This window comes from Micropterus salmoides, unplaced genomic scaffold (genome assembly GCF_014851395.1).
Source record: "Micropterus salmoides isolate LMB-PRFRI ecotype aquatic unplaced genomic scaffold, ASM1485139v1 Ms_hic_scaffold_13, whole genome shotgun sequence".
Classification (NCBI taxonomy): domain Eukaryota; kingdom Metazoa; phylum Chordata; class Actinopteri; order Centrarchiformes; family Centrarchidae; genus Micropterus; species Micropterus salmoides.
Genome location: NW_024040374.1, coordinates 17,467,402 through 17,488,550, shown reverse-complemented (window position 1 = coordinate 17,488,550; position 21,149 = coordinate 17,467,402). Strand labels below are relative to the sequence as shown.

The window sequence follows — 21,149 nt, the reverse complement described above, 5'->3', positions numbered from 1 at the left end:
GCCTACCATGCTCTTTTGCTTTCGCCCCCTGCTGAGGAGACAACCAGGAAGAGGTGAGTACTAACATTGTTTGCTTTATCTGTGTGAGCTAATTTGATATCTAACTGGACCAGAGTAGAATCACTTAATACTATGTTGTGAACCTTGAATATTACTGATTTGAGGTTTCTTTTCACACAGGCAGGATTGCTGTGCTTCCTTGACCTCCTCTGAAACTACTCACAGCAAAGAAAGTTATCAAATATTTAACAACCTAAATAAACAATCAAAAAAAGACTGTGTATGGCTCCTGCTTTATCAATAATCCTCACCTAGACACTCAGTTAACTATGTCAGGTAATGGAACCACTGGTCTCCATCACAACAAATATTTAACAAAATGAAGTCATTCCACTGCTCATTAACCTTTAACAGTAGGCAACACAAGCTGAGGGCCATTAGCGTGGGGAGTGGTACATTTCTTAAATGCTTTTGGAATAACACACCTCAGAGAAATACCTGAAATAATTCCATTTTGCATGTTTATGTTTTTCGGAAATGTCAGCAAAGAACGTAGAGCTTCACACCACATGCCTGTTGCGTGTTTGTCATGAGAAAACATTCACCTGGCAATAACTCCATGTGAGGTGTCTGGGAATGTCTCGCTCTATTTACACTTTGTCACCAGATTTATTAGGGACACTGTCTGGTTGGTGTGTGGAAATGTATAAATCACCACAAGTATTTTTAACACTAATTATTTTTGCTCTATTTCAACAGTGCTCTTTGTTGTCCAGCAAACATACCATGTCATGGTTTTGTAATGTTACATAGCATTAAGTTGTTTTTTTTTAGCTTTTGACTGTGTAAACTCATGTTACAATATCACAATTCTCGTAGAAAGACAATTAAGGATATTCAAATTATTCTAGTACATTTAACTAAGTAAATTTAAGTCATTGACAAGACTATATGGCTGACACAGGACCCCTGGAGTGATTTGTGCTTCAACAAACCTTTTTGTGGTACTTGTAAAGTGGAAGATTCCAGCAACCTTCATGCAAAGCCTTGGTATAAAAAGGAAACAGTTTCAGGATGTGTATGAGATGAAAATGCAGGCAAGTGGGAGCTGAGGTCATGGAGTATGTTTTCTCTGCTGCTCTACAGCATCTGTGTGCACTAGACTTCTCCACTCCATCTCTTAGTAATGGCAAGAGTCTGTTTTCAGCCAAGCTGGCTGTGGGTTTCTCAGATGTGTAAGTTCGCTCTTGTTTACTGGGTTGATGAGACCATCTGTTATTTTAGTTATGAAGGCACCAAGAAAACCAAAGGAAAGTTTTAGAGAATTCTGATCAGTTCACACTTCATTAACATTACCAGGCATTTGGTACTCAAACACACTAATACGGGGTGAAGGATGTATTCAGATCCTTTACTTAAGTAAAAGTACCAATAGAACAATGTAAAAAGACTCAGTTATAAGTAAAAGTCCTCCATTCACAATCTTACTTATGTAAAAGAAGAATATCAGCAAAATGTGTTTAAAGTGAAAGTACTCGTTTTGCAGAAAAATGCCTCCTATGACTGTAAGGTTATTTTATTTATATATATAGCTATATAGCTCAGTGGTTAATCAGGGTGGGGGTATCCAGGTGGACCCTTGGGCAAGGTTCTTAATGCTACTTGCCTACCTCAGGCGTGAGTGAAACCGCAAATACAAGAGCCATAATGGTTCGGACGTTGTCCAGGTCAACAAGGTCCGCATCAGGTGCTAGGGAACCAGGGTAACCTGATGACAAATGGGCTACTGGAATGGAATAGAACAGAAAATATGGATCTGATACAACGCTACTATACAAGCAATCCTGGTGAGAGAGGTTATATGCAGAGACTGTAGGGTATATGGATGCTTCGAAACCCATCATCAACACTGATAAAGAAACAACTCCTAGCTCAGTGTTCAAACATCCGCAAACGGCAACCCCTATCACAACTAGAGATTGATGAGGTACAACAAACATGCTACGGCAAGGGGGAGCCAGGACGACAGGTCAGCGGAGAGATGTCATCATCATCCCCACACTCAGAGATTGGGTCCCAAGCCCCAATAATAACAAGCCCTTACGGCACAGAATCACTCAACATAAGGGCGCCTGACCTGCGATTGAAGATCGTAAACAAGCTGGACCCCCAAGTACAATGACAAAGATTGCCCACTAAAGCCATAACCGAGACCAATGAGCTGATGTACGCCACAGCAACAGTGATCCTAGAGATACTTGGCTATAAGATGAACACCACAAGCCACAAAGAGCATTACTCCCCATGGTAGAGAAGGCTAGAGGCAAAGATCAAAGCAACACGAAGAGAGGTTAGTCAGCTCTCAGAGCTACAGAAAGGTGCAAGGAAGGGACTACCTAAGAATACAACAAGCTGTCGATACCTGAGGCTCTGGAGACTGCCAAACAAAGACTTACCACTCTGGCTACTCGCCTAAAGAAATACAAGGGAGAAGCAGAAGCCAGGAGAATAAACCAGATGTTCTCCACCGAACCATCCAAAGTGTACTCTCAGTGGCAGGGTAATAACACAAGTTCAGACCCACCCAGGGCTGAGACTGAACAGTACTGGAGAAAGAGGCATCCCACACCACTGCTCAGTGGCAAGTGGATCTAAGAACAGATCACAGCAATCTCCCAGAACAAGATCCAGTAACCACTACAACGGCAGACATCCAAGAAAGAGTGGCAGGTATGAAGAGCTGGACAGCACCAGGCCCTGACATGATCCACACCTACTGGCCGAAGAAACTAACTGCACTCCATGAACGCCTGGCAGCACAAATTAACCAACTGCTGATTGATGGGACCCACCCAGAGTGGTTAACCCAAGGATGGACAGTCCTGATCATGAAGGACCCCCAGAAAGGAACAATTCTATCCAACTACCGGCCAATAACGTGCCTCTGCACAACTTGGAAACTCCTGTCAGCTATCATAGCGGCTAAGATGAGTAGGCACATGGCTCAATACATGGACAGGGCCCAGAAGGGAATGGGCAGTAATACCAGGGGAGCCAAGCACTAGCCACTGATTGATAGAGCAGCCACTCGAGACTGCAAGACCAGGCAGACCAATCTGTGCACCGCCTGGATTGACTACAAGAAAGTCTACAACTCAATGCCCACAGGAAAAAATGGAACTCATAACAAATGCCACATACATGGATACTGGAATGCTTGGAAATGTACAAGATCAACAGGACACTAATAGCCTTCATCAAGAACTCAATGGGCCTGTGGAAAACAAGTCTGGAAGCCAACTCAAAGCCAATTGCACAAGTCACCATCAAGTGTGATATATACCAAGGCACTATTCTCGCTGCTGTTCTGCATAGGCCTGGAATTGGAATGTCGTTCAGACTGGACAAGTGTGGCCGCATGGTATCAAAAAGAGGGAACGTGATCAGAACTGAGGGGGTTGAACTACCAGAAGGACACATTGCAGATGTTCAGGACAGCTACAAATACCTTGGGGTGCCGCAGGCTAATGGAAACCATGAGGAGGCATCAAGGAGGTCCACCACAGCCAAATACCTACAGAGAGTAAGGCAGGTCCTGAAAAGTCAGCTGAATGGGAAGAACAAGATCCGAGCCATCAACACATATGGCCTGCCAGTCATCAGAAACCCTGCTGGTATAATTTACTGGCCAAAGGAGGAGATAGAGGCCACTGACATCAAGACAAGAAAGCTCCTCACAATGCATGGAGGGTTTCACCCCAAATCCAGCACCCTGAGACTGTACACCAAGCGTAGCGAGTGAGGCAGAGGGCTAGTGAGTTTCAAGACCACTGTCCAGGATGAAACGACAAAGATCCAAGAGTATATCAGGAAGATGGCCCCCAAAGATGAAGGACTGAAGTGAATACCTCAGGCAGCAGAAACCCAAGGGTGAGGACAAGGAAGTTGAAGAACCTTCATAGAAGGAAAAGCAACTGCACGGCATGTACCACAGACAAATAGAAGAAGTGGCTGATATCAAGAAATGGTGTGGTCTACCACACCAAGCAGGACCCCAGGTGCAGACTGTGCAAGGATGCCCCTGAGACAGTACAGCACATAACAGCAGGGTGAAAGATGAAGGCAGGAAGTGCGTACATGGAACGCCATAACCAGGTAGCTGGCATAGTGTACAGGAACATCTGCCATGAGTATGGGCTGGAAGTCCCAAGGTCAAAATGGAAGACACCTACTAAGGTAATTGAGAATGACCGAGCGAAGATTCTGTGGGACTTCAAGATCCAGACTGACAAACTGGTGATGGCTAACCAACCAGACATCGTGTTGATCTACAAACAGCAGAAGAAGGCTGCGGTGATAGATGTGGCAATCCCAAGCGACAGCAACATCAAGAAGAAGGAACATGAGAAGCTTGAGAAATACCAAGGACTGAAAGAGGAGCTAGAAAAGATGTGTAAAGTAAGAGAAACAGTGGTGCCAGTGGTAATCGGAGCACTGGGGGCTGTGACCCCCAAACTGGGAGAGTGGCTACAGCAGATTCCAGGTAAAACATCAGATGTCTCTGTCCAGAAGAGTGCAGTCCTAGGAACAGCTGAGATACTGCGCAGAACCCTCAAACTCCCAGACCCAAGCTTGAGGATGACACATACCACCGCGGAAGGGGGATTATTTAAATTTTTATATATATATGTAACGTTATCAAATTACACTGTGTAAGAAAAATGCCATTGAAGCTGGAAGTGATTGTAACTTCTTTATAGACAGTTTGGTGGTTTAGTCCAGTGGTTCCCAACCTAGTGATCGGGCCCCTTCAAAGACTCACAACATACATTTGGAGGGTCATGACATGATTGACAGGGTAGGAAAGAAGTTCTGCTTCATGAGTGTATATGGATACATTTTCTTCTTTAGGCCTTAAACAGTTATTTAAATAAAGCTATCTTAGAAGTTTAGAAGGGAAATCACTCTTTTGGTAGAACTGCTAACAACTCAGACACCTGAAACATGATGAGGGGGCAGTTTTCTATTGTAAGCCACTGGTTTAATCTTCTATTTTATGATCTTATCATATGTTTTTAATCTGAAAAGTAACTAGTAAAAAAGCTTATATTAATAATCCCCTCTGAAATGTAGTGGAGTGGGAGTAAAAAGCAGCATAATGTAGAATGCAACTACCTCAAAAATGTACTTTGAGAAGTACTTGAGTAAATGTACTTGGTTACTTTCCATCGCTGTGATGATACATGGATGCAATAGATGGGAAAGTATCCGAGATAAGGAGAATCTCAGTGCATGCACTGCAGATATCCACAGCACACTGAGCTTGAACCCATTTCCCTCATCCTCCTATCCAAACATGGCCTCTCAGTCGAGCCTTCACCATCTTTGGTCAGAGAGCCCTTGAGGTGATCCACTGATGTGAATATGAGTGTGACAGGGGGTCAGGGCAGAGCCTCCTTTGCTGATCCAGGTGCTGTTTGCTCAGGGCAGGCCGGCCTGCTAAGCCTGCAGGGCGTGCAGGATGGGCAGAGCGGCAAGTCGGCCCTGCCTGCCCTCGCTGGAGATGGCGAGGAGGAGAGAAATTCCACAGATCTGCAGACGGCCAGGAAAACCTGACTGCAAACTGCTGACATCAGCAAGCACCATCCTTATCACGGGCTTACTGTCTGTGAGGCTGTGCCCAGAGGCCTGACTGTCTGAGACTCCCAGTCAACAAGTGTCAGAGCCAACAGGCTAGACTGGAGTGACACTTTATGGCAGTCAGTTTGTTCCTTTTACAGACACAAACTGCAAAACTGTCAATACCAACCCCTTAACCTTTATGCTTCTGATGTTAGAGATATTTGTTCCTGTGTTTAGCATTATTATTCTGTACATGCTTGTTCCAGCACTGAAGCTACATGACGCTTACATTAAAGCTAAAATCAAATTTAATACAGTAGATTTTTTTGGCCCCTTGGGGCCTTGATTCAAGCTGTAAACGCCAACTCCTAAAGGAAATATCTAGCAACCAAACCCTCCACCATCTGCTAGTAACTTTGTTTGGTGCTGAGCAGTGTTCAGAGCTTTTAATCTGAAAACATCCGCCTGCTGTGGCTGGAAACGGTGCTGATGATGAGCGGACCAGTGAACCAAAACAATGAGCTAAAAGAGGCTAAACATACAGCAGAGTTGAGGGAAACTGCAGATAGTGATAGTTCTGTAGGTTTGTCACTGCGAGCCACATTGTTAATATGCAGATATATTTGGTCCATTGTTAATCTAAAAATCTTGATTAGAGTAGCTATAAGTTAAACATGCAAATCTCTGCAGCGGTTTAATTTTAACTGTACCATTATATCAGCTGGAAAAGTCTGAATATCTCTTGAGTCATGTATTAGTTTGACTAGAACTCAAAATAAACTCCTGTGGGTTTGAACAAAACTTGTTCACATAGTGTGAGCTCATTGCGATAGACCTGACGAAGAGTCTATGGGACTGAAGAGATTAATCCAACTCTGACAGGGCAATAATCAACACTGTGCAAATGTTCATATAATCAACATCCTTCATGTAACACTTTTAGATGATTACGAACTCACGTGTGAGCTCAATGTGAGGACAAATAATAATACATCTATCAACTATGACTAATCATCCAATTTAAGTTTTCTTCTGCATCTCACTTTGAGTTGACGGGAACAGATTGGAAAGTTGTTTTTCCCCCGACAGAGCTGATGTGCAGCTTGTAACAGCTGCTCTGAACTGTTAAAAGTGTTAAATTAACTCTGAAGTATATACATCTACACCCACACAACCACTGACATACTGAAGTGTTGGTTTTTAAAGCTCCCTGCTGTGTTTGAGCAGAGTCTGGAGCATGAGCTGGCATCATTAGTAAAATAACCTGATGCAAGCTCTGCACTACTACTCTGTCTGGATATCTGTATTTACCTGTTTCGAGAATTGTTTGTTTATAGCAAAGAGTAGGTGCTGTTTGTGTGAGCACATTGGAAATATGAAATATTTTTCTCTCCTCCTCGGTTTTACACAGCCGAGTGTCTGACATCCTGAATAGGGAAACAATGTTTACCTGGGCAAGACATGGACACTGACCATTTACACATCATTACAGATTTAACAGAGCTCCCCGTTTCAAATAGAAGAACGTCTAATGACCTCTGTACTTTTCCTCCCAAAGCTGCTGTGTAAATATTATAACACTCAGCAGGCTGTCTCAGTGAATACATGTTGTTATTAATCCTTTTATTGTATTATTTTTGGGCTGGGAAGTGGGATTGGACAGGGAGGCGGCCCGGATGAGGCTGCGAACAGGGAAGGAGGGAGAGGTAGTGGAGGGGAGGGTGAGGAGAAGGGTGAAGTGGGCTGACAGGTTATTCCACTGAAACCCTCCGGTTATTTTAGGTCTGAATTTGGTTGTAAATGCTCGAATTGTTTTATGGGTTTCACACATGAGTGTCAGACAATGTTTAAGGTGTCTCCTCTCGTACCAAACATTTGTTCATGTGTCATGCTTCATGAGGATGACGCTTTATGGCTCCACAGATGAGACATACGTATAACAAACACGCATGGGGGAGCAGACGTGAGAATGTTTTTGTCTCCTGTAATACAAACTGTAGAAGAAGAGAGGAATGCACCTGCATTTGTTATTGTGACTGTGCAAACATATTTCATGTTTTTGTAGACATTTTGTAAGAGGACAACACTCAGTCATAGATCAGAGGATGCTAAGCATGTTTTTTAACAGTACTTCACAAAAACAGCTTATTTGTTAAGAGTTTTTTTGGTGAGCTAGAAGCAATAGGTAGCAGATAATTATTCAAATTTAAGTATCTTCATCCAAATTATAGTAGTTTGGAATAAATATGTATGTAAATGAAATACTAAATCATCTTCCTCTACATACTCATTGTGCAATGGTATGTACATGATGTTCTTTCACTGTTAAGCAAGCAGTATAGCTATACTGTACATTTACTAGATCCATTTATAGATGTACACAAACATTTCTTTGTATAGAGTAACTTATTACATACCGTGTTAATTCCAGCGTTCTTTGCATTACAATGCACTACTCATCCAGCTCAGTAAAAATCAGGCCACAAACCTGCACATATAATTTTTGGTAATAATTTTACCTGTATATAAACAGCTGTAAAGCTGTACTCTGATATTATCTTTGGTAAAAGTAGCAATTCACCACATATAAATACTCTCTTACAAGTAAAAACCTTACATTACTGAGTATTCTAACAGCTGTGATTAAACAATCATTAAACACAAAGGAACATTATGTTGTGCTCAAAAAGCAGCCTCCATTTATGTGTTTCCTTCTGAACCACATGCAGCTATGCAGTTATGATTGATTGATTAAGACAACATCAGATGAGACCTTATAATGAGACAAGAAAACATCTGTGACATTTTGATGCATCTCATAAATTTGGAAAGACGAGATGTGCCCTATGACATCCAGGGCTACAGCAATGCAGTAAAAAGAGACACATATATAACCAAACAGAGGTGTGTTTGTGTGCATGTGAATTAAATGGTGCCCTATAGTGTCCTGACCATAGACTGTATATAAAAAGGTCCTGACAGCCCTCTGACTACATGAGGAATACTCAGACCAGAACCAAAACACCCAGAGTTTTCCCTTTGGACAAACCATAAAGCCAACATTTAGATGTCAGATGGTGTTAACTATAGGTCTATAGTTTTTAGTGGGTTACTTTGATTTTAAAAAACCTACTACAACTTAGTTTGGCAAAACAATCCCAACTTAAAATCCACTCACCATCTTTACTACTACCATTATATGTGGAGGTTTTAACCCAGTGGATGGAGTTTGCTATGCAGAGTGGTTGATTTGAGCACAGTGGATGTATATATATATATATATATATATATATATATATATATATATATATATATATATATATATATTATTCGGACTTGTTTAGCCTATAGCATTTATAATACAAGTACAAACTTGTTTGAACGAGAGCGACATCACGTGGCCGTGAATGCTGGCGTTACAGTAAATTCCGTACTCATACTTCAATGCGTCAGTATTCAAAGCTACCGATTCATCGATCAAGCGCCTATTTTGTATTAGCTTACATTGTAATCAGTGTGTCTTTTTTGATGTTTAGTAATTTTTTGAAATAAACTTTATTGCATAAATACAACATACAGACAAACAGTATAGGCACAAAACGGAAAACTTGCCAGGGGAAAATAAAGAGTGAAGAAAAAAAGAATTCACAAAATACACAGAATACACAAAAATAAATAAATAATAAAAATGGAAAAAAGAATAGAAACGGGGGTTATAATTCTACAAATATATTGTGTAAAGTGCATAGTTTCACCGTTTTGATAGCTTTCTTGTTTTGGGATAAGTTCATAGCCAATATATAGCCTAATTTAATTTCTTTGTTAAGTACAGAGACTATTGGTATTGGCTTTAGTATATTTACATTTGTGGATATAATACTGATTATAACATTGATCAAAAAGTATTTGTCTTTAAGATTACATTCAACATTCGTAAAAAAACAAAAATGACATTTACAGTAGTCCAAAATCACAGTAAATATTATCAATTACAAATCCATATAAATATATATAATAAAAACAAACTTTGCCAGGGGTTGCCCATCTTAGGCTACATAACAAAAGAGGACCATCTGTTGACAGTTTTCACAGTCTTTTTATTGTTGGATTTAGAAATTAAATTGACATAATGCACAACCTCAAGGTGAAAAAAATCCTAAAAAGCATTGTTAAGAGTACATATCTTTGGCTTCGTGTGTGACGCTTGGTCTGACGACATTCACAGTCGACGGGATAGCCTACCTGGGGTACCACTCTCAGCGACACACCACCACACCTCTCCGAGAAGGAAGAGATGGCGACCCTAATGAACTTTGGTGCTGTTAATTTGGCGTTTCTGCTTGTGTTTGTGTTGACTGCAGCATTTCCCCCGGTGCAAGCCTCTTCTGACGGGACGAAGACGGTGGAGTTCAATGTTAAACCGGGAGGAGTGGTGCACACATTCACTGAGGGGATTGTAAGTGACCGTATTAAGTGTTCGCTTTATTTTGCACAAGTATCTTAACGTTACGTTTTTAAACGCCACCCGGACTCAAAGCTGCAGTTATGTTAAATCTAACCGCTTACCGGATCTCTTCCATGTCTGAATGTAGTCTTAATTCACCGGGTTAGGCTGCTGTATTTCGCTCCATTGTTATCGATTAGTCAGAAGTTAACAGGGTTACAACAGAACTAAAACATATAACGAATTTTACTGCGTGTGTAAGAGCCGTGTTTATTTCATCAAAGTGTTTCACATTCGATATATGTCATATTTATAACATAAGTGGAAAAACTACATTCCGCTGTCAGCTGTAGTCGCAGCGTGATGACGACACCGCCTGTAAGAGGCTGACACGTCGCTTACACGTTGCCACAACGGCTCCATTCATTGGCTGAAAGTTTTAATATGATATCTATCCATGTGTCTATCTTTTAAACCGTCTATGGTCTGTACGTTATGACTAGTTACTTTTTTTATATGGTTGCTTATTCATTATGTATTCAGTAATACGAATATTCAAGTGGCCAATAGGCCTTTTTCGCAGCTGCGAAACTTTAATGAGGTGATATTTTCACAATCAGGGTATTTTCTTGAATTGATAATATACATTCCAGTATGGAAAATAAATGTTTGATTTAATTTTTCAATCACACAACAAATTAGTACTTACGTTTTATATCAAGATATTTTGTTGAAGAAAAGGGACTGAAAAAAAGATTTTACTTAATTTTACTTTGTGCATTTTTGTTGAAAAAAGATTTTATAATAATTGCTTTGAATGTTCTCCCTCAGATTTGTTTAGAGATCCACTTTGGCATCAAGTGTTTGTAATTATCTGACCATAAAGAATAATTTAAAACCACAATTAACCATCTGGTTTCTTCAATTTTCACTCAGGGACAAAAATATGTCTTTAAATTTGAAAGAAATAACGATTTTTATCATGATAACATTAACCCTGCCCTATCTTCCACTGTTATGTGTAACATGAGACTAAACTGTTTATATGTGAAGCCAGTAACGCATGTTTAAGATTTATAAGTCTTTAACAGTGGCCAAATTGAGGAACAGACCGTTTAATTATAATTAAAATCAGCTTTATTGCTAAGTAGGTTTACACATACAAGGAATTTGCTTTGGTCGCTTGGTGCATAGAGTCAGCCATTTAACCTTTGTGGCGTCGTTATCAAGGTGATGTCTGTGAAGATTCTCAGTCATCCAGGTCATAGTTATCCAAAGAAGGAAGAACAAAACTACAGGGTATGGGGAAAAGAAGGTCAAATGCAACAATATGGTGATTCCATACGTGTCTGGAGTATCAGAGAAACTCAGGAGGATTTTCAACAAACACAACATCCCTGTGTTTTTTAAACCCAAGAACACACTAAGACAGATGCTGGTACACCCCAAAGACCGCACCCCCAAGCACAAGAAAAGCAATCTAGTGTATGCGGTCCAGTGCAGTGAGGAATGCACAGACCTGTATTTTGGGGAGACTAAACAACCACTACACAAACGCATGGCTCAACACAGAAGGGCCAACTCCTCAGGTCAAGACTCTGCAGTCTACTTACATTTGAAGGACAGAGGACACTCGTCTGAGGACCACCAGGTGCACATTTAAGACAGAGAAGATGGATGGTTTGAAAGAGGTGTCAAGGAAGCCATCTACACCTGGGTTGAGAAGCCGTCGCTGAACAGAGGAGGGGGTCTACGCCACCACTTATCACCCACTTATAATGCGGTCCTTTCATCACTTCCCAGGAAACTCAATAAACGTAACCTATTGGCCTCAGGTGAAGATACCAACGATGGTCGTTCAGTCTTGGCCTCGGGTAGTCCTAACGACCTTACAACAGCCAGGAGCACTAACGAACCAGCGGTATTGACGATCCTGGCAAACAACCCCACTGAGGTTAAATAGCTTAGTATCCCTACCAGTCAGTCAGAACAGAAGAAGTCCTTTGGATGAGGTACGAAACGTCTTGTAGTATCTTCAACCAAGTCCAGTTGCCCTTGACTTTAACCTTCTTTGGATATCAAGGTGATGGATACCGTTTTGTTCTGTGACTCCATCAACCATAACGACTGTTGTTACAACAGCCAGGAGCCGTAACGAACCAAGCAGGATCCATCACCTTGATAACGACCCCACAGAGGTTAAATGGCTGGGACTCCCTGCCAGTCAGTCGAACTGTAGAAGCCTCTTGGACGAGAGGTGAAACGTCTTCTAGTATCTTCTACCAAGTCCAATGGCCCTTGATTTTAACCAACTTTGGATTGGACTGAGAATCTTCACATACAATGTTGGAAATTGATATTGATAGATCAATAATGAAAATGATATGTAGGTTTAACTGTGCACTAACAAGCACTGTGTTGCACTGTTTTTTCAGGGTGAGTATGAGTGCTCATTCACTTATGCTTCACAAGGGGGAACCAATGAGGTGAGTGTCTCTCTCTCTCTCTCTCTCTCTCTCTCTGTCTCTGTCTTTGTGTGTGTGTGTTCCTCATCATGTTAATTAATTTTAATTACAGCAGGTTTTATGCATAAATATTCTTCTGTTTTTGTGCCAAACAGCAATGGCTGATGAGTGTGGGTCTGAGCGACGACGACAGACTGTTTTCCTGCTCTGTGTGGAGGTGAGAGACACACGCACAGGATACAGAGCTGTCTGTAGCGAGACTCTTCAGCTCCGTGACCCTGATGTTCAGTGTGTCTTTAGTGGCAATCTGTCCCGTCTGTGTCTCTTTCCACTGAGTCATGCTTTGATTTTAGTTAATTGTGACAGTCCCAGGAGAAAGGAGGAGAGCAACAATAAAACAGAGTTTCTAACCTCAATGGTTTAAATGTATTCATGTCTGACATCGACTTAATAAGCGTATGAATGTATGCATATGACTTAATGTTGGTAACGCATATTTCTTTTTAATTTCTGCCAGGCCCCAGGGGAAATCGTACCTGTTTTTCACTCAGTTCAAAGCTGAACTGAAGGGAACCAAAATTGAATATGCCAACGCATATGTAAGTATAAAAGAAATACAATTCCCTAAACTGTTACATGCAAATGTTGCCGGCCTGTTGACATACATTTGTTTTTTTGTTGCCTGGCCCTCAACAGTGAATATTTAGTTTTGATAATTGATGGATTTCTGCTAAGTTTAATGTAATAAAATCAATAAATTAAGGTAACCACATAAAACAAGGCTTGTATATTAAGAGAAGGAGCACTATTATGTCAATCTTGTTCAGTCATGTCATATAAAACTAAACAATGACAATGGAAGAAATATATGTTTTTTCCTTGTCTAACTAAAGGAAGTTAGAGTCAGCTGACCCGTACTCAAAAACCCCAATTTCAGTGTGGGTAATTTCTGTGAAATACCAAGATAACCTACAAACTGAATAGTTTGTTTAAAAAAAAGAAGATGTGCACATACAAAACAGGACCACATCCTGCATAATGTAACTCTGTAGGTGCAATACATGACTTCAGTTTTAGCTCCTCTGTTGTTCCCCTACTGAGTGATTAGTTGGAGTGAAGCTTATGTTGGACAGCGAATAGCTCACAGGACTCTACTACGGATTGTCTTTGTTAGGCAGTAAAGAGTTTTTCTTCTTCTGTGTTACATCGCAGTTTTAATGCACCCTGTCAGCATTGAGATAAAAGCTTTTCATCCCTGAGTCCAAAATAATGTCAGAGCTTAGCCTTTACAGTGTCTGCACAAATGTCAAAAACTCAAGGCAAAACACAGTTGATGTGCATTTCTGCGTAGCCTGCAAATAAACAATCCACCTGTGCTGCAACTATACATTTATCAGGATCAGGGATGAGATTCATGCAGGACTTAGCTTTTCTTGACTGAATAGCTGGTACGAGATCGAATCAGCTGACACCATCTGCACTTTGATCTGCTCTCCTGTGACAGCAGAGGAAAAAACAACAGTGTCACGTGGAATGACACAATTAGTTATTTTTACCATAGTGGGCCTGTTTCCTGGATATACACAAGTGTCACCGAAGACTTTTGTCTCATCCACCTCACAGAGATCTGGAGAAATTTCAGTACAGCCTCAACAAACAATTATTTTTATTATTGATTAATCAATCTTTTAATCAGTGGTGCTAACTTTGTGGTCGGTGTCTTTGTCACCTTTTTCACACCTGATGAGTTTGCACCCCTGTTAGTTAATTAATTAATTAATTAACTAATTAATAATTGTTTTTTATAAAAATTTGGCAAAACTGAGAAAATGTCCATTGTAGGTTCCTTGAGCCCGAGGTGAGCTCTTAAAATTGCTTTGTCTGACAAACAATCAAAAACCCAAAGAAATTTAATTCATGATGCTGTGTGTTTAGCATTTTTGCTCGATAAATGCCTTAAACAGTTGATCAGTTACCAGATGAATTTTCTGTCGACTAACTGATTATTTGTTTCAGCTCTAAATTTAAGCAAGATTGTCCGTTAGAAAAGGGGGCGACAGTTTGTTCTAATAATTTGAACCAGTAAAGTAATGCTATAGACAGGTACCCCAATAGAAATAATCAGCTCAAGTATTACCAAACTCACGTCCAATAAAGTTTTTGTTTTCCCACATTATTTGAATGAGATTTTCTCCAGACCTTCGTTAGCTTGATGATATAAAGGTTTGGCGACGCAATATTAAATGTCACCCTCCTCACATCCTGTGAGAGCCAGAACAGTGTCGGATGTACCTGACCATACAGTCCCGAGTAGAATTGACTAAAACACGTTGTCTTGCACTTTGGACCTTTCTTTAGCTTTACTAACAACTACGCATTTCTAGGTTCCAATTCCAAGATATTATTTGGACAGAAATCCCTGCTTTTGATAGAAAATAAAATTGCAGATGTGGAGAGTTTTCTCAGCATGACATGGGACAAGTCTATGAGGAAGATTTTCAGAGTTAATCGCTGTCGTCATCCTCGTTGTTGGAGATGCCTTCAGGTTCGGAGCCATTGTCAGAGCGGCTCTGAATCAGAAAGTGTCTACTTCCACTAATACTCATGGACGCATGGAAATCCATCTTGTGCTCCACATGTCCCAGTAGATTTTAAGTTGTGCTCTAGTGATGGTTTGAGCTACATCCCAGCTAGGACCAACTTTGACAAACTAACGCAGGCAGAGACAGCCAAAGTAACTAAAGAGTAAATAAAGAAAAACTTTATTTCTTCTGAAAGTCAAACTCAGAAATCTTTGTGTCTTTGTGCATAATGTTTCATGGAAGGTTAATGTCTGGACTCCTTCTGAGCTCAGTCACTTAGCGGAGGTCTGCCGTGTCTGATGTGGTCGTCGGTGAAGTGAAGCACACCTTGACACGCCTCCTTTCCCCAGCAAGGACAGTCCTGACACTCTGTCATTAGTGAGAGCACATGTTTTCCTCCTCCTGCTCTGGCTCTGTGCCCTGCAAGTAGAAGACACAGACGATAACTTCACTAAATGACAGGACCAAAATAACCTCACATACACAAACAAACACACCTGCCACCCCCGCACAGCATCTCTTTGACCTTGTCGTCACATCCTCCTACTTTCCCGGGCCAATCTGTTGCAAAATGAATTCTGTCTCCTGTGCCGCCTCTCACCCTGTTTTGTTTATTTTGTCTTTTTCTCCTTGTTTCTTCCACCATTTCCTCCTTCTCCTCCTCCTCTTCATCACTGCTGCTATTGTACGTGTCTCCAGTCACAGACAGCGACGACAGGACAGAGTGACGTGCCTTTAAAGCCGGAGGAATTTACTGTAGGAGACTCAACAGGTGAGAAACTGATTGTATTTCCAGGTGTTCAATCAACTTTCTCTGCTTGTCATGTCAATCTCTCGCTCCCGTCCTCCCTCCCTCCCTCACATCCATCACAATGCGAGTTCCCTGCTGATTTCCCTCTAAAGCACATGCTCCAGCTGCGAGTGGGTTGCCATTTGTCCCTGTAGCATTATTTGTTGTTGTTCAATTTCTGCTCAAATCCCCACCGTGGCTTCAGTTCCAGACTGTGATTAACAGGATTTGACAAGTCACACAGCAATTTACTGTAACCGCCATTTTCAGCAGATTAGACACTACAGCACACAGAGGCTTATAGATGCCATTTCCGGCAGCTATCACAGATTTAAGGATAATCCCATCTCTGGGAGACCTCTGGGAAACACTTAAGGATAGACTCCTTAACAGTAGTACAACAGATAAACTGCTTTTTTAGATGCAAAATATATCAATGAACTGGCTTGTATGGCTTATTCATAAACTTCTCCACAAGGGGGAACTGTTCATTCACGATCAGACCAGTTCTACATGTGCCAACCTGCACCACCTGTTGGAAAGGAAAGTAACTGCAGTCTTAGATCTGCAGATGCCTGTAGATGTCGCCACTTGCAAGTTTTAGGTGCGTTCAAGGTGACTGCGGCTGACTTTCGGCGATTGGATAGTCTAACATGAGCTGCAGGGGCGGGGTATAAAAACAGTCCCGTCAAGTCGGACACATTCTGCCTGCGTGAGCTTACTGTGAGTTAAGATCAATGACTGATCTTGCACAGAAAAAAAGGCTGCGAGATCAGGTTGTGGTTGTGGTTCCAACTTTGTGCAGCCGGAGAAAAGCAACTCTGTGCCTGCAGCCGCCTTGCCCCTGCAAGGTTTCAGTGTCATGTGACATGGTGATATTTTGCTGCGCCGGCTAAAGTTGGACACAATTTCTAACCAGCATGCCTTATTTTAAGTCCAGCATGCATCACGTGAAGTCAGTGCTGCGCAGTGCCGCATGAAATCGAACACACCTATAGGTTGAAGCTTTCAGAATTTGATCTATTGTGCCACCTGCAGGCAAGGAGAGAGCTTGAGATTTTACATCGCTGTTAATAGAGAGCCTAAGTCACTCGCTTCCGCTTCCAGCCCATGGGACCTTATTTTGAACTGCTTTTTCTACCAATGGCTCCGTTCTACAACGTACGGAGCTAGACAGAGCTGGTTTTCCATATATGCCATTTGCTTCAAACAGCAAAGGCACAACAACGCTCAGTCTGCCTGTACCGCCCAGCGACAACGACAGCCTGGTAACATGCTTCAGGTCTTGGCCTATCAGAAGACAGTGGGCTTTGAGAGGGGGAGCCTTAAAGAGACAGGAGCATCTACAGCTTGTTTCAGACAGAGGCTGAAATGAAGGTCTACATGAAGAGCCAGTAGAAGATAGAAAATTATTTTTTTGAACTTTGAATCATGCAAAGCTGCCATACAGGAGTCACAGAACAACAATATAGGACTGGGAATGCAGTTTAATAGGTCTCCTTTAAATAGTCATATAACATAAAACAATTAATAGCACAGGCTTTTATTTGCTTCACTCACTAAACTCAACCCTTCCTATATTTGGGACAGGCATCTCCATGGGACAGGCCTTTATTTCTTTTTGCACAAAAAGCTTGCTCAGCAAAGATGGGAAATACTACCAATGTTTAATTAAAACAGTATGAATATTACTTTTACAAAAATAAAACAAATTGCCTTGCTTATAATTAAATAAAGACAGTAGCCTACATTAAATGTAGCATATGGCTCTTTGCACTCCATGCACGTCAAAATGAATAACTTAAAAACTAAATGAAGAAGCAGTTAGGTCTAAAAAATAATATAGCATAAAAGGCTGGTTTGTCCGGATTCCACATTTCCTTTGGGTGTCACACAAATAAAAATGTATTTTCCTGGCTCTAGTTAAGCATTCAAAAGATAAAACATTCATGGTTTAAAATTTGTAGATAGGCTAGATAGGCAGCCACTCAGCCAGGCTGAAATTTTACCTTTAAAACCACCATTCGGTCGATTGAAATGATTGCTGTGCTTATTACAGTCCTGCGACAGCCACAGAGACTAGATTTTTTCAGAGCATTTGATTTATTCATTGCTGTTGGGATGTAAAGAGAATTTCAACAAATATAAAAAAAAATGTTTCTGAAATAAATTGCCTACCCCAGTTTTAAGTTAATTGTTCAAATATTCAGCACTAAAGACATAACTTAGTCAGTACATTGCAGGATTTTTTGTTTCCTTTGACCCTCTGCATCCCACACCTGATTTTCTTTAGAGTAGACAATGAACGATTAAGACCCACCATCCCTTTCCTCCAAAGTAATCTGGAGGACACTATGAGCCGAATGAACACTAAGGGCTTCCTTATTCATCAGAAAATGCTCCAGTGAACAAAACTGTTTTAATATGTCATGTATTAATGCATGTATTTAATATGTCAATAATAAGACCTATAAGCAGCAGCTCCAGTGCAAAGAAGATATGAAACACTTGTTGCTTTAAGGTGGCACTAGTGTCAAAATTGCAGCAGCTGTTACTTTCCTTACCTGTAAATGACACACATCTGCAGGTCTGACCTCCTGCTGCTGTTACTTTCCTTGACAATAGCCAACGCAGGTTGGACTGGACCTGCAGTTCTCAAGCTGCTGACTCTGCATTTATGTGAAACTGGCTGGTTTCAGCAGCTTTGCAATGAAAAACCTGATTTTTGTTTTAATATTGTCTGTGACAGTAATATTCTCTCCTCTCTGACCTCCAGTGACCCACACAGATGGAAAGTTCAGCGCACAGCTCTCCAAACTCACCGCCATTGGACGGACACGACATGATGAGTTGTAATTGGTTCGGAGTCTGACTTGGCTTTGGTCATGTTTTGACCAATCAGAGAGCCTTTGTGAGCTCTGAGTCGAGCCTCTGTGTTTAAACTCAGTAGTCAAGGATGGATTTTTGGAGTATCATACTGATATTCCCTTTGTGGCACTTTGTGTGTCAGTACATTAATTACCTGGTATGGTTTTACAATCAATTTATCTATGTATATGCTACTTGGGACAAAAAATGCAGCAAGAAATCAGTTGAGTATTTGTTTTTTACTACATAATTTCATAGTTCTGCCACAAAAAAGTGCTTTCATAGTTGTTTCTTAGTTTCAGATTTACAAAGAGCAAATCTGTTCTGATCCACTGGGGATGTATGTGAATGTATAAAGGATTGGTGTCTGGGAGCTGGGTATAGATAACATATTTAGAGTACGGAGGGATTTATCCATCTTGTGTAATCCTGAGAGAAAAGTGAATAATCCCTCAATAGCGTCATCGCTCACACACAATTACATTTTCCTCAAATCTCGCTCTGTTCTACTTAACTGTAAGCACCCATTTTATCCCCTACATGACCAACAAGTATCACTTCTGATAACTTTTTGTTATATTTGTGTTTTGGGCCAGAAGGAATACTTGTAATAGAGATGATTGCAGCTTCATAGCACAATATTAATAGAAAGATATTCAGTAAACATTTAAGTGTTTTTGCATTTTGGGATGAAATGGTGTCTATGTGAAAATGGCTGTGTATTTAGGAGAAATTATTGTGATTTTATTTAAAATAACTTTAATCTTGATGATTTTAATTAAACACCTGCAACAGGAGGTACAGAGGAAGCTACAAATATTTCCTTATTTGTAAAATTTTGTAATTTCAGTAAATTTCAATTGATGTTTCACCCAAAAAATACTAAATTATAAGGCAGACATTTGGATGATAGTATATTTGGCGAAGAGATGCCATCACATCTTCCTGTGCTCTTCTTGAACCTTTTTCTCTTTCATCCTTCAGTGCCACATGTGTGGATCAGCAAGAATATTATGCAGGTTTCTGAAGTACATCACTATGATTACAGGTCCCCCCACCCCTCTTGCTGATCCCCTATGTAGCGAGTGGGATTGCCTTTATCTTTCTTATTTTGATCCAGCTCCTCTTAGATCCACACAAGTGTTCAGAAGATGAGTTCTGGGGATTGATTTCAGATTTGAGGATTTTGTTGATTTGATTCTGAGGTTGGATTACTCACTGAGATTCGCACCTTGTCATGGTCTGGGTTTGGATACTCTCATCTGACTAGAGGCAATCCTCTGAAGTGGAGGAAATGCTCAGCAGGGACGTTTGTGTGTCCTGTCCTCTGGGGTCACAACAGGAAATAACGACGTCCAGATGCTGACCTGGAATAGAAAAAAGCACACAAGACGTTACTTATTTTGTACATGTTTTCTTTTTCTCTATTGTTCTGAATCATGACGAAATGTGATGGATGTTTCAATAAAGACATATTGTCACTGTTCTGGAGATAACTCTATGTTTTTGTCTTATTATGTCAGTCATGATCTGATTGAACCTCCCACAGCCTTGTCAAAGGATAAACATGAAAAGAGAGGAGAAATTTGAGTGCCAGTGCAGAGCCATTAAATATTCGGAGCACTGTCAGAGCCGGGCCACAGTGAACATGGCAGAATGTGTTCTTTTAGGCCCCAGTTATGTTTTTTACAGCATACAAATGAGACTTTATGTGAAACTTTATATTAAAACGAGCACATGAAAAATTTGCTTCAAAATGTATTCTGTAAGTATACTCAATTAACATATATTGTTCTCGGATAAATGTTTCCATGAGATAAAGAGCTTCTGTTGTTTCTTCTTAATTTCTGGGGGAGAAAGGCTTTGCAGGGGAGGATCTACTAAATCCAGAGGCACATATGGGATTGTATAGAGCATTGATCTTTGTAGGCTTATGGAGATATAGAGTCAGGAGAGATTTATTCATTTTATGTTAAGCCAAAGAAAATCAGTCATCGTGATTGTCCTCAAATTAACATCAGTGAGCCTGAATTCTATGATACAATGACTTCACATTTATACTGCAAGCCCACAATTTACCAGTGCTTTAATGTAAAATCTAACCATGACTGTAATTAACAAACACCTGAATTACATGTAGAGAAAATCTGCTGTGTAGTAGCACTTTGGCAGAGCTGAGTTTCAACAAGATCACAACTTGCTACGCCAAGAAACTCCCACACAGTCTCCTGCTTGTGATTAAAGCATCTTATACCAAAGATGGGACTGTTTCAGACTCTGATTTCCAGTTTTGTGGCCTCATGGAGAATAAATTTGACACTGTGTTCTCAAGATGGTTGTTCCATTGAGTAATAAGTCTCTGTAGCACAATAGTTCTT

The 21,149-nt window shown here is 40.7% G+C and overlaps 1 protein-coding gene across 1 annotated transcript; it reads left to right on the top strand.

Moving 5' to 3' along the window:
• Positions 1-9,834: 9,834 nt before the first annotated feature.
• mydgf (myeloid-derived growth factor) lies at positions 9,835-20,272 on the top strand. Its single transcript, XM_038715883.1, has 6 exons — positions 9,835-10,078; positions 12,502-12,552; positions 12,687-12,748; positions 13,049-13,130; positions 15,813-15,885; positions 18,680-20,272. The coding sequence occupies exons 1-6, from the start codon at positions 9,917-9,919 to the stop codon at positions 18,757-18,759; spliced, it is 510 nt and encodes a 169-aa protein (XP_038571811.1). The 5' UTR covers positions 9,835-9,916; the 3' UTR covers positions 18,760-20,272.
• The last annotated feature ends 877 nt before the right edge of the window (positions 20,273-21,149 follow it).